At 35.6% G+C, this 12,173-nt stretch overlaps 1 protein-coding gene across 14 annotated transcripts in view; it reads right to left on the reverse strand.

The window, feature by feature from the left end:
- The window catches only part of SIPA1L1 (signal induced proliferation associated 1 like 1), a 395,826-nt gene that overhangs the window by 91,785 nt on the left and 291,868 nt on the right, over positions 1-12,173 (reverse strand). For all 14 annotated transcript variants that reach the window (XM_074235822.1, XM_074235817.1, XM_074235823.1 and 11 more), the window contains 2 exons: positions 5,788-6,364; positions 4,888-5,162 (listed from right to left, as the gene is read on the reverse strand). In XM_074235822.1, coding sequence (XP_074091923.1) covers positions 4,888-5,162; positions 5,788-6,364 — 852 coding nt within the window. The remainder of the gene's footprint in view (positions 1-4,887; positions 5,163-5,787; positions 6,365-12,173) is intronic.

Genomic DNA, 12,173 nt, shown 5'->3' on the forward strand with positions numbered 1-12,173 from the left:
ACACACATAAGTAAATACAGAATTTATTCAAAATAAGTATGCAGGGATTTGGGGCAAAGATTCTAGGGAAAATTGTGAAAGACCTCTTGGAGGCAGAAGCACCTGTACTAAGCCTAGGATTCAAGGGAAGATGAGAAAGAAGAATATAGGGAGATAGCTTTTGCAAAAAGGAAAGATGGAACATCACATACAGGAGGAACAATTAGTCAGAAATCATTTATTAAATGTCTACAATGGGCTGGGCAGCAGCAAAGTGTTGCAGTGAATAGAAAATTGGGCCTGGACTTAGGAAGACTCATTCACTCAGACCCCAGTTGGCTATGTGAGTCTGGACAGGTCATTTCACCCAGAGGATAGAAGGCTGGGCCTGGAGTTAGGAAGGCTCATTCACTCAGACACTGACTGGCTCTGGGATGGATCACTTCATGAAGAGCTGAAGACAAGTGAAACGACTGAACAACAACAGGAAAAACCGAACAGTACTATACTAAAGACTGGGTTCACAAAGAAAGGTTAAAGTCAGTCCCTGACCTTGAGGAGTTCACAATCAAATGGGAAGAGAACTGCAAAAGCTATGGATGGGATAAAGAGAAAATCATGAACAGAGAAGAGGCACTAGGATTAAGAGGAATTGGGAAAGGCTTTTCTGTGGAAGCCTTTAGTGGGACATGAAGGAAACTAGGAGACAAAGACAAGGGAGAGCATTGCAGGCAGCCAAAGCATGTATGTCAGGAGATGCAATATCTGCTGTGAAGAGACCATGAGAGGACCAATGTCACTGGATTGAAGAGCATGGGAAGGGGGGAATAAAGTTTAAGATTGGAAAGGTGGGGTTTTGGTTATAAAGGGCTATTAAAGCTAATGCTATTTGAACCTGGAGGTGATAAGGAGCCACTGGAGTTTATTAACTGGGGGTGGGTAGGAGATGATGTGTACTTTAGAAAAATCACCTTGGTGGTGGAATGAAGGATGAACTGTAGTGAGGAGAGCCTTGTGGCAGGCAGATAAACCAGCAATATTGCAATATTCTAGGCTTAAGAAAATGAGATTCGCCTGTACCAGGGAAATGTTACAAAAGTGCAATCAACAGGTTTTGGCAACAGATTGGATATGGGGGGTGGTAAGAAATAGTGAGGAGTAAGATCAGATGAAAGATACTAAAGACAGGTGAGCCCAGAACAGGGCCTTGTAATATGCCCATGTTAGGGACATGACCAAGATAAGGCTAAAACAAAGGTGACTGAAAAGAAGTGGTAGGAGATAGAAAGCAAAACAGAAAAGAGAAAAGCCCTGAAATCTAGAGAGGAAAAAAAAAAGAGTATAAGGGAGAAGAGAGTGATCAATGATGTCACACCTGAGAAAGGGTCACTAGACTTGGCAACTAAGAGAACATTGGTAACTAACTGGAAGAGAACAGTTTCAGGTCAATGTTGAGGCCAGAAGCCAGATTGGAGAGGAACAGTTAAGAAGAGAGAAGTAGAGACATCTTTTGGAGATGGTCTTATCAAGGAGTTTAGCCACAAAAGGAAGCAGAGATATGGGCTATCAATTAGCAAGGAATGGATGGATCAAGAGAGGGCTTTTTGAAGATACAGACATCTATAAGCAGAAGGAAAGCAGGGAGAGACTGAAGATAAGTAAAAGTGGGGAATGATAGAAGGAACAATCTAATGAAGATGATGAAATGACATATCAGTTAAGAAGAATTTGCTAAACATAATTGGGGACAGGGAATCTGAAGGAGGAGAAAGGATGGAATGGAACTTGTAATTACAGAGGAGTTGGTTTTGTCAAGGAATAGGGTCATTTCTTCATGAAACATGAGTGAAGGAGGAAATAATGGCAGACAGCATCTGAGAGAGAGGAGATGGGGCAAAGGGAACAGAAAGAAGTTCTAGGGCAATGACCTCAATATTTTCATGAACTATGAGGCAAGATTCTCAGTTGAGAGAGCATGGGGAAAGGGGAGCCAGGGAAGGTTTGAGAAGGGATGAAAAAGTTTGGAAGAGTCTCTATGAAGAGTTGGATGGTGAGTTATGTTTCAGTTTGGCTAGAACAGAGTAAATGAGGGGAAGAAATAAATAACTAGCCTAGAAAATGAGACTACAGTCAGATCATGAAGGGTTTAATGTAAAGCTGCAAAATTTCTATTTTATCTTAAAGGCAATGAGGAACCACTCAATCTTTTCCATAAGAGGAATGACAAGTTTAGTTTTATGTTTTAGAAATATAAATTTGACTGTTATCTGAAAGATACCTTGGGTGGGATAGGGGGAGAAATAGGAAGCAAGACAATCTATTAGAAAGATATTGTAATATTCTAGGCAAGAGATGATGAAAGCCCAAATTATGGTGGTGGTAGCTATGATAATTAAAAAGAAAGGGCTGAACCACCCAGCTGCCCTCATGTACTATAAATTATTAGATCATTAAAATAGTTTACTAAAACAAACTATACAAAAAATCTTTTGATATTTAAAAAATTAATAATGCTTTGATGACTTAAACACAAATGGGAGAGGTCTGGAGAAAAAAATGTCTTCAAGCAGGGAGATAATCATCCAAAAGTCCATTCATAATCACCTATGAGGCACCAACTAACTCTGCATTTTGTATTAGATTAAATTTGCTGATTTGAAACAAGCTTGGTTGTCTGACCTAGTTTCCAGCTGGCCGATTAGAAGCAGCAATTATTATAAGTGTATGAACTAAGTCCAGCAATGGCCATAAAACAGAAGGAAAAACTAATGGAAAAGACAGAGTTTTTGTATGCTTGTTTAAAAGAAAGCAGTGTTCCAAAGATCAGCAGAAGCCCTTAAGGCATCACTATATTTACATTACAGTGCAACAATTAATATCACTGATATCTCACAGTCATTTTTAAAAAATGGAATAATAATGCTCAGTATCTTCTGTATAAAAAAGCATAAAAGTATGAAATAGATTTTAAATAGACTTCTATTAAAATAATTAAGGGCATTTTACGTGCCAAGTTAATTTAAGTTACTTAGAAAACCTAGTCTTTCAGAACCTTTTATTCCTCAGTGTCCCTGGATAAATGAAGCATAACTCTATTTTGAAACAAGGACACAATTTATGTTAGAGCAACATTTGGTTAAGTAACACTACTTGAAATTTTGTCAGGAACACAAAATCCTGATTCAGTTTCTTGGTGTAAGTCAGAGAAGAAGATTTTAACATCCATCACTATTTACTTGTTAAAAATAAATGAATGGTGTAATATTTATTTAGAGGTTAAGTTATTTACCAAGGGTGGCACAGCCAGGAAACATCAGAAGCAGTATTTGGACCTAGGGCTTCTATCCATTAAGTCACTCATTTATTATCCCTAAAGTCAATGACAGTGAAGTCCTTGGGCAGCCATTCTCTAATAACCAAATCTGTGGCAGGTGTAAGGGAAATGTTTTACAGAGAAAAAGAAACCTTGGAATATCATGCAGAGGGGCAAAGGAACACATTGCAAAAGAGAATTATTTAAATTTGTTTAATTTAAGAAGCCTCTTTCAAAGAAGATGTGAAACTGAATTTTAAAAATTGACACAACCACTACGTTGGAAAGAGATTAGTGATATAGAGATACAAAATGTAAGGCAGGACTTCTTCCCTTATTTCTGTTAATCTCATGGCCCTCCTTGGCAGTCTGGTGAACCCTATGGACCCATCTCAGAACAATATTTTTAAACACAAAATGAAATGTGTAGAGTTATAATTCAAATCAATTACAAATGAAACCAATTTGATTACAGAAATTCAGTTAACAAAATATAAGAAGAAAACAAGAACAAGTTTACATATCTGCAGGTTAAGAATCGTTATTGTAAGGTACCCCTTATGGGAGCAGTACATTGATACCTGTAAAGGAGTCAAAGAAAAACCAACTGATTGTGAGCTAATGTTGCTAGCTGATGTGATGAAAGATAATTAGATTATACCAGTCAAGTCTAACTCTCCATTGGAAAGGAGGTGGGTGAGAATAATCTGTTTTTAAAAAAACTTTTACAAAATGATAGAAGGCAATAGTGAGACAGAGACAGTATTCTGAATGTTTTAAAATTATACATTCAAAGTGTATTTTCTTCATGGTTCATTTCACAGGAGACAGAGAACTCAAGGATGAAGTAGGTCAGACTCCTTTACAACAGCTACTTCACAGTCCTGAGGCAGAAAACCTGGAAATTTGCCCAAATTAATCACTCCAATCTCTTGTGCCCTCAGTTTCTAGTACCTTACCCCAAAGCTAAGTTATGCTCAAATATTTAGGATTAGGCATGTCATTTCATGAGTACAGGGAATTCCTAGGTGAGCCAGTTTATCAATGCACAGTAGGCACTTTATCTACAGCTTAGAGTCTGCTGGGGATACCTAAAGCAGTGATGTCAAGCTCAAATAGAAACTTTATTTTAATGTAGTTCAGGTGGTACTTGAGAGTTTTGCAGGGGGCAAAATTGCTTGCCCAGAGTTTGATACCACTGACTTCTAAGAATCACTGAGGTCAAGTGACTTTGCCAGACTCCTCTGACTTCCAAGACAGAAAAAGACAGAAACACAGAGATAAGAGACAGAGAGAGAGAGAAAGAAAGAAAGCCTGTGAATTAATGAATGTCTATTTCTACTTTATTTTACTGATGCTAGTTTTACATCACAAACATTTACAGATTACTCTCATTTTGTGCGAACTCTCACATTAAATAAAAGTAATAGAACAATGAGCTAATCTGAAAGTTCATGCAGCATTTCTGTCTCAAGTTTCTCTATTTCTCTCTGTGCTTCTCTCCCCCCACCCCCCCACAGTCATTGTACCAATTGTAGTCCTCAAAGTTTTCAAAATTGTTTTCATAGTGTTCTTCTCTTAGTCCTTGGGCTTACCTTCTTGGGGTACAATCATCATGGGGTGGTATAATGACCACTTTCACTGTGACTGATGTTCTCAGAAGGTCAATCATTTGCTCATGACTTAGGGTGGCAACGGCCACCTTACAGATTTCCACTAGGCGGCTGCCTTGCCTCAGTCCCGCCTGCCAGGCATAACCATAGGGTTCTACATCTGCCACAATACCCTCATAGTTGACATGGAAACCAAGCTGTCCAAGACCATTTCGTCGCAAAGTCATCTCCACTGACTCACATCCTTTAGTCACAAACTAGAGATAGAAACAAGATACCATTGTGAGAAAGTGAATGGAATGATGTTGAACTAAAATGAGGGGAAAAATATGCAAACATTAAAACTGGGTTGATCATTTCTATATATTGTTAATTATCTGACATATAATTTGGATTTTTATCTTCAACTTAAGCACTAGGAAATACAGACATTCAATGAAAATTTGAGGATCATGCCTATTTAAAAGCAGAAGGGAACAAAAGGCATAAAAGTAACTAAAAAATATGAATTGCTCCACTCATTTTGAATCTGGTAGTTAATAAGAGTTGAAGGCAGCATGTAGACGGCCCATTACATGACTACTCTCAAATGACCAAAATTATGTACCAGTGATTGGGAGATGGGCATCCTGAGGTGAGTGATGGTGGAATCAGGTGCTATGCCAACAGATTTCTAGCACAGACTCACAGAAAATGCTTTATGCCCAGTTATTCTATTTTTTTCCCCTAAAAAAGTGATAAGAAGTAAGAGAGTAAAGAAGGTTCAGCAGTTTTTTGGATAAGTTAATAACATAGTGTAAAGCTTCAGTAATTTTATTCTGACACTGTAGGCAGAGCTTTATTTAATGCAAAATTCTCTCAAATAGAGAAGAAAGGGCTCACCTGTAACCTTTTGACAATCTCTTTGATATCCTCACTATTGTTGTTGAAGCTCTCCACAGAAACACATTCCCCTCTCTCATAGAAGATTTTGATGCTGGTGTCAGTAGAAGTCCACCCTATTACATCCCTGCAGGAACAATTGAATACCACACTCTTTGTTTCTTGTTCAATGAGCACTATAAATTCATTAGAGATGCCTAGAAGGCAATCTATCTCCATAGCCTTATTGTAGTCTTTAGCGTGGACACCCCACACAATGGCACCCATGCTACTGAACTCTGCTCCAGGATAAGGCTTAGTTTTCTCTTTTTTCTTAGAGGCAAGAGAGATGAAGGGGAATTTGCCAGAAGGATCAATGGGAGTATTAGTTACATTCTTCTCTGCTAGATCTTTTAGGTACTCCTGGCGGGTCCGGGTAGCCATGGCACGGAACTTCTCTGACTTGTGAGCAGCATTCTCTGCATTAATTACTTTGGCCAAAAGGAAGTCCCTGAACACATTTGACTTAGGGAAAGTGACCCCTTTGGGGATTGGTGGCCCAAAGGATGGCACATCTCTGGACCTGGTTACAGCCACACTGAAAGAAAAGCAAACAAAAGAAAAAAAGATTTTGTCAATATTACTCAATTTCTCTACTTTCAACATCAATGGCTTAAATAAGAGTACACTTAAAGAATGTTTTAATTTTTTTTAGCAAATTACAAGAAACATATTGTCCATTTGTCAAGGGAGAGGAAAAGGATAGCTGATTCCACTGGTACACAGAGATCTCCCAGATGAGGAACTCCAGGATTAAAGCAGGTTGACATCTGCTCTGCAACTTGTACTCTTAAGAAAGTTGTATAGACAAATTTCAGAAAAATCTGGAAAGACTTACATGAATTGGTGCTGAGTGTAGTAAGCAGAACCAGGAAAACACTGCACACAGTGACAGGAATCCTATGTGATGATCAACTATAACTGACTTAGTTCCTCTAAGCAATACAACAATCCAAGACAATTCCAAAAGACTTCTGATGGAAAATGTCATCCACATCCAGAGTCTGGATGTGGACTGAAGCATACTATTTTTACTGGTGTTTTTTTGCTTTTCCTTTCTTATGTTTTTTTTCCTTTTATTTTGATTTTTCTACCAGAACAAACTAATGTAGAAATAGGTTTAACATGAGTGTGCATTTATAACCTATATCAGACTGCTTGCTGTTTTGGGGAGGAAGACAAATTTGGAACTCAAACACTTATAAAAATCAATGGTGAAAACTATCTTTAATTGGAAAAGAAATAAAATACAATTGAGGAAAAAAAAAAAAGAAAGTTGCCTAGAGCCCTGAGAATAGTCCTTGGGATTTTAACTTGGTCTTCTTGGTTTTGAGACTGATTTCCTATCCTCTAGAACCACAATATTTCTTCTGTACTTTCATCAGATGAAAAACACATTTCTGCTTAACATAAGAACAAAAACTGCATCTTATAATATTTCCCAACACTATCATGGTGGGCTTTATTTCTTATTCCACAGATTTCTTAAAATAAGAGCATTTATTGAAAAGCAAACTAAAAATAGCTGAGAAATACATTTATGGTATTTTGAACAAAAGACTAAATATTGAGAATATACTAGCTATTTACCCAAGGGAATATTACTGGCAGTAATTAAATAATCCAAGTAAATATACATCCATTAACACACATACTCCAAGTGTTAAGTGTAATAATTACATGGACACTATTTTGCATTTCACTTTGGGAAAAAACAAATGATTGAAAGTCTATCTTTTCTTTGTAACAAAGGAGATTAAGCTTATGTGTGGGTGTGGTGTGTGAAAATTGATAAATAATTAGTTTAAAAACAAAAAGCTTCAATAAAACTTTAAAGAAAAAATGATACAAATGTATTTTAACTTACAAAAAGAAAACCTAGATGAAGCAAATAAAATGGAAAAAATTTTGAGAGGTTAAAAAGTTTAATAATTATGAAAATCTGAAATCTGACTAATTAAAACATTATGATTTACTCTTAATGTTTTTTAACAAAAACTATGGATTTATTGTTTTCTGACAAATTGCATAATTTTGTTCATATTTTCTACTTCCACTATGATCCGTTTAAAGAAGCTTTAGTTGTGATAAAAAATGTTTTGCTTTACCCACTGCCCTTAGGACAGTCTGATTTACTAGAACCTGTTTTTAGTTTTAGTTCCTTGAAATGCAAAAAGTCAAAGGAATGGACAGGATGAAAGAATCACAAAATTGATACTAATTACACCAGAAAATAAATACTAGATATTTTTCTTAAAAAAAAAATTGGAAGATGAAAGGAGAAAAAGGCAAATAAATTACCTAAAATGTAACTGCTTTCCTTGTCCATTACACAAAGAAAACCAAAACTTTTTATCTTATTCTAAGACCTCATTTACTCTCTCATCAGCATTTGTTTTATTTTAGATGCCTGAAACTAATGTGTAAAATATCCTTATACTTTACTCAAAATCTAATTGCTTAAATTAAAATAGTAAAGTATTCATCTGTCATAATTCTTTTTGGAAATTCAATGGACAAAACAGGCAATTTCCAGAGTTTTCAAACTTATATCTTAAATATTTTATATATTTGTGTTATATTTGTATATCTATAAACTTATGTATACATTTATACATACATAAAGACATGTACATAGATTTCTATATAAAATACAATTTACATAAAACATGTGTAAATATTTTAAATTGCTGAAAGATTTGTTTATGGTAACCTTGGTTCTGACTTTTGGAAAATGAACATTCTGCATATAATGATAACAAATGAGAATCAGCATTTGTATACAGATTTTTGTGGCACTATACTAAAATGTACACTAGTATACTTTTAACTGTAAGTCTTAAGTTAGAAGTCTATTAATTTTATTTCATTGTTATCTTTTTTTTAAAGATTTTCAAGGCAATGGGGTTAAATGGCTTGCCCAAGGTCACACGGCTAGGTAATTATTAAGTGCCTGAGGTTGGATTTGAACACAGGTACTCCTGACTCCAAGGCCAGTGCTGTATTCACTGCGCCACCTACTCGCCCCCACTGTTATCTTTAATCATTTCAAAATACTGCTTGTATAAAAAAAAAAACCTTTTAAGGGAGAAAAGTATAAATAGTGTTATGCATTTGATTTTTCCTGAACAAAGAAATCTGGTTTAAGTGTCTTAGGAATTACAATTCAGTTTTACTGTACTTATTAATATAAAGTAATTAATACAAAAGCAGCATTTTTGTTTTAGTTTTTTTTTTTTTGCAAGGCAGTGGGGTTAAGTGGCTTGCCCAAGGCCACACAGCTAGGTAATTATTAAGTGTCTGAGGCCGGATTTGAACTCAGGTACTTCTGACTCCAGGGCCAGTGCTCTATCCACTGCACCACCTAGCCACCCCCAAAAGCAGCAATTTTGGCTAGTTGATCACAATGTGGTTGTTGAACAATTTTACTTCACAGATCAGAGAATATAAGTATTGGAAGAGACCTCAGAGTCTATCTGGTACAACTAAACCTGAATCATTTGAGCCTGAAAAAGTGGATGAATTTTAACTCCTAAACTATCATATCCCTCCTTAAATGTTGGGTAGGTTAAATACCTAGAGGTGTTTTAACCAATTCTCACAAGACTCTAAATCAGAGGGAGGTTCTTTATTATCCTGACAATCCTACTCTAGACATTCTCTGGCTTATTAAGGCCCACATAAATACAGTGTCTAGAAATGAAGAAGAGGGGGAGTTGGGTGGCCTGGAATCAGAAAGACCAGAGTTTGAATTTGCTCTCAGACACTTATTAGTTGGGTGACCCTGGGCAAGTCATTTAAACCCTGTTTATCTCAATATCCTCTCTAAAATGAGCTAGAGAAGGAAATGGGAAACCATTTCAGTATGTTTGCCAAGAAAATCCCAAATGGGGTTACAAAGAGTTGGACAAGTCTGAAAAACAAAGAAATGAAGATATTCTAAATATAATTTACTCAAGGCAGAATACAATGGGATTAGCATCTTCCTAATTTTACATTCTAGACCTTTTTCAATAGGACCTAAAATCATATAAGCTCTTTTGGCTAAAACCACAGTAGATTGCAGTACATTAAATTACCAACACCTTTTTTTTCAGATGAACTGTCAACAATACTTGAACTTGTGTTTTTTGGGGGGACAACATATAAAACTTGGCACTTAAACGATTAAATTTCACTCTAATAGATGCAGGTTAAAAAATCATTTTTGGATTCAAACTCCATCATCTGTTTTGTCAAAAGTTTCTCTTAGTTTTGTTAACATACAAGTATCTCAAGTATCCTATCTGATAAGGTTCAAATGAGATTAGACTTATAAAGTGCTTAGCAAAGTGTGTATGCTCCTCTCCCTTCACAACAGCACTGGCTGAGGACACATCTCTGGCACACTCCACCAAAAATATTACAAAAGTTCAATTTTAATCTATTAATAACTATCTATAAATGAGACCAATCAACCATATCGCATATCTTTCTATCTTACCCAAAAAGAATAGCATTTACATGCCTGTAAACAATTGTAGTGTATGTCATGACCTGTTAATGGTGGAACTATGTTAATGATCACTACCTCCTTTTCTAGATGTTAACTTATCCCTCACTTTAACAGTGTATGAGTAAAAAAAAAAATAATAAAATTAATGTGGAAGAACAAAAGATCAAGAATATAAAGGGAATTAATGTGGAAAATAACAAAAAGGAAAGTGGCATAGTCATACCAGATCTTATTATAAAGGAGCAATTATAAAAACTATCTGTTACTAGCTAAAAAAGAGAGAGGTGAATCAGTGGAATAGATTTGGTACACAACATACAGCAATGAATGTCCAGAATAATATACTGCTTGATAAACCCAAAGATTATAGCTTTTGGGTTAAGAACTCACTATTTGACAAAACTGCTGGGAAAACTGGAAAATAGTAAGTCAGAAATTACAACAACATCTCACATTGTATATAAAGAAAAGGTCAAAATGGATATATGATTTAGACATAAAGGGTGATAACACTGAAAGTGGGAGAGCAAGGAATAGTTTATCAGATCTATGGGAAGAGAGATGAGAAGAATTTATGACTAAACAAGAGATAGAGAACATTGTAAAATGCAAAATGAATAATTTTGATTACATTAAGAAATTTTTGCAAAAACAAAACCATTGCAACCAAGATAAGAAGGCAAAGCAAAGTTGGGGGGAAAATTTTATATAAGTTTATGATAAAGGTCTAATTTCTCAAATATAGAGAACCAAGTCAAATTTATAAGTCATTCCCCAAGTGAAAGATGGTCAAAAGATATGAACAGGTATCTATAATCATATGAAAAAAATGTGGTAAATCACTATTAAGAGAAATACATGGGGCGGCTAGGTGGCGTAGTGGATAAAGCACCGGCCTTGGAGTCAGGAGTACCTGGGTTCAAATCCGGTCTCAGACATTTAATAATTACCTAGCTGTGTGGCCTTGGGCAAGCCACTTAACCCCGTTTGCCTTGCAAAAAAAACCTAAAAAAAAAGAGAAATACAAATTAAAATAACTCTGAGGTATTACCTCACACTTTTCATATTGGCTAATGATAAATATAGGAGAAGATGTGAGAAAAATTGGAAAATTAATGAATTATTGTTGGTAGAGTTGTGAACTTATCCAACCATTCTGGAGAGCAATTTGGAACTATGTTCAAAAGGTAATCAAATTGTGCATACCCTCCAATCCAGTTATAACCCTATTAAATCTGAATCCCAAATAGAAGGAAAAGAACTTATGTGTGAAAAAATATTTATAGCAGCTCTTTTTGAGAGGGGAAAGAACAGGAAATAGAGGGGATGCCCATAAATTGGGGAATGGCTGAACAAGTTGTGGTATATGTAATAGAGTACTATCGTTCTGGAAGAAATCATGAATGAGCAGATTTCAGAAAATCTGCAAAGTCTTACATGAATTGATGCTGAACAAAGTCAGAAGAATGAGGGGAACACCGAACACAGGAACAGTAACACTGTGTGGTGATAAACTATGACTGACTTAGCTCTTTTCAGCAATAGAGATCCAAGACAATTCCCAAAAATCTCAAGGCATAAAATGCTATCCACATCCAGAGAAAAGCTATGGAGTCTGAATGTAGATTAAAGCATACATAATGTCTTTTTTGTTTTGGTGACTTTTCCCTTTTGTTCTTTTTCTTTTACAACATGACTAATGTGGAAATATGTTTACATGATTGTACATGCATAACCTATACCAGACTGCTTGTCCTTTTGGGGAGGGAAAAGAGAGGGAGAAAAAATTTGAAACTCAGAATCTTATTTAAAAAAAAAAAGAATGCTGAAAACTCTCTTTGCATGTAATTGA

Source organism: Macrotis lagotis, chromosome 4 (assembly GCF_037893015.1).
Source record: "Macrotis lagotis isolate mMagLag1 chromosome 4, bilby.v1.9.chrom.fasta, whole genome shotgun sequence".
Taxonomy (NCBI): Eukaryota; Metazoa; Chordata; class Mammalia; order Peramelemorphia; family Peramelidae; genus Macrotis; species Macrotis lagotis.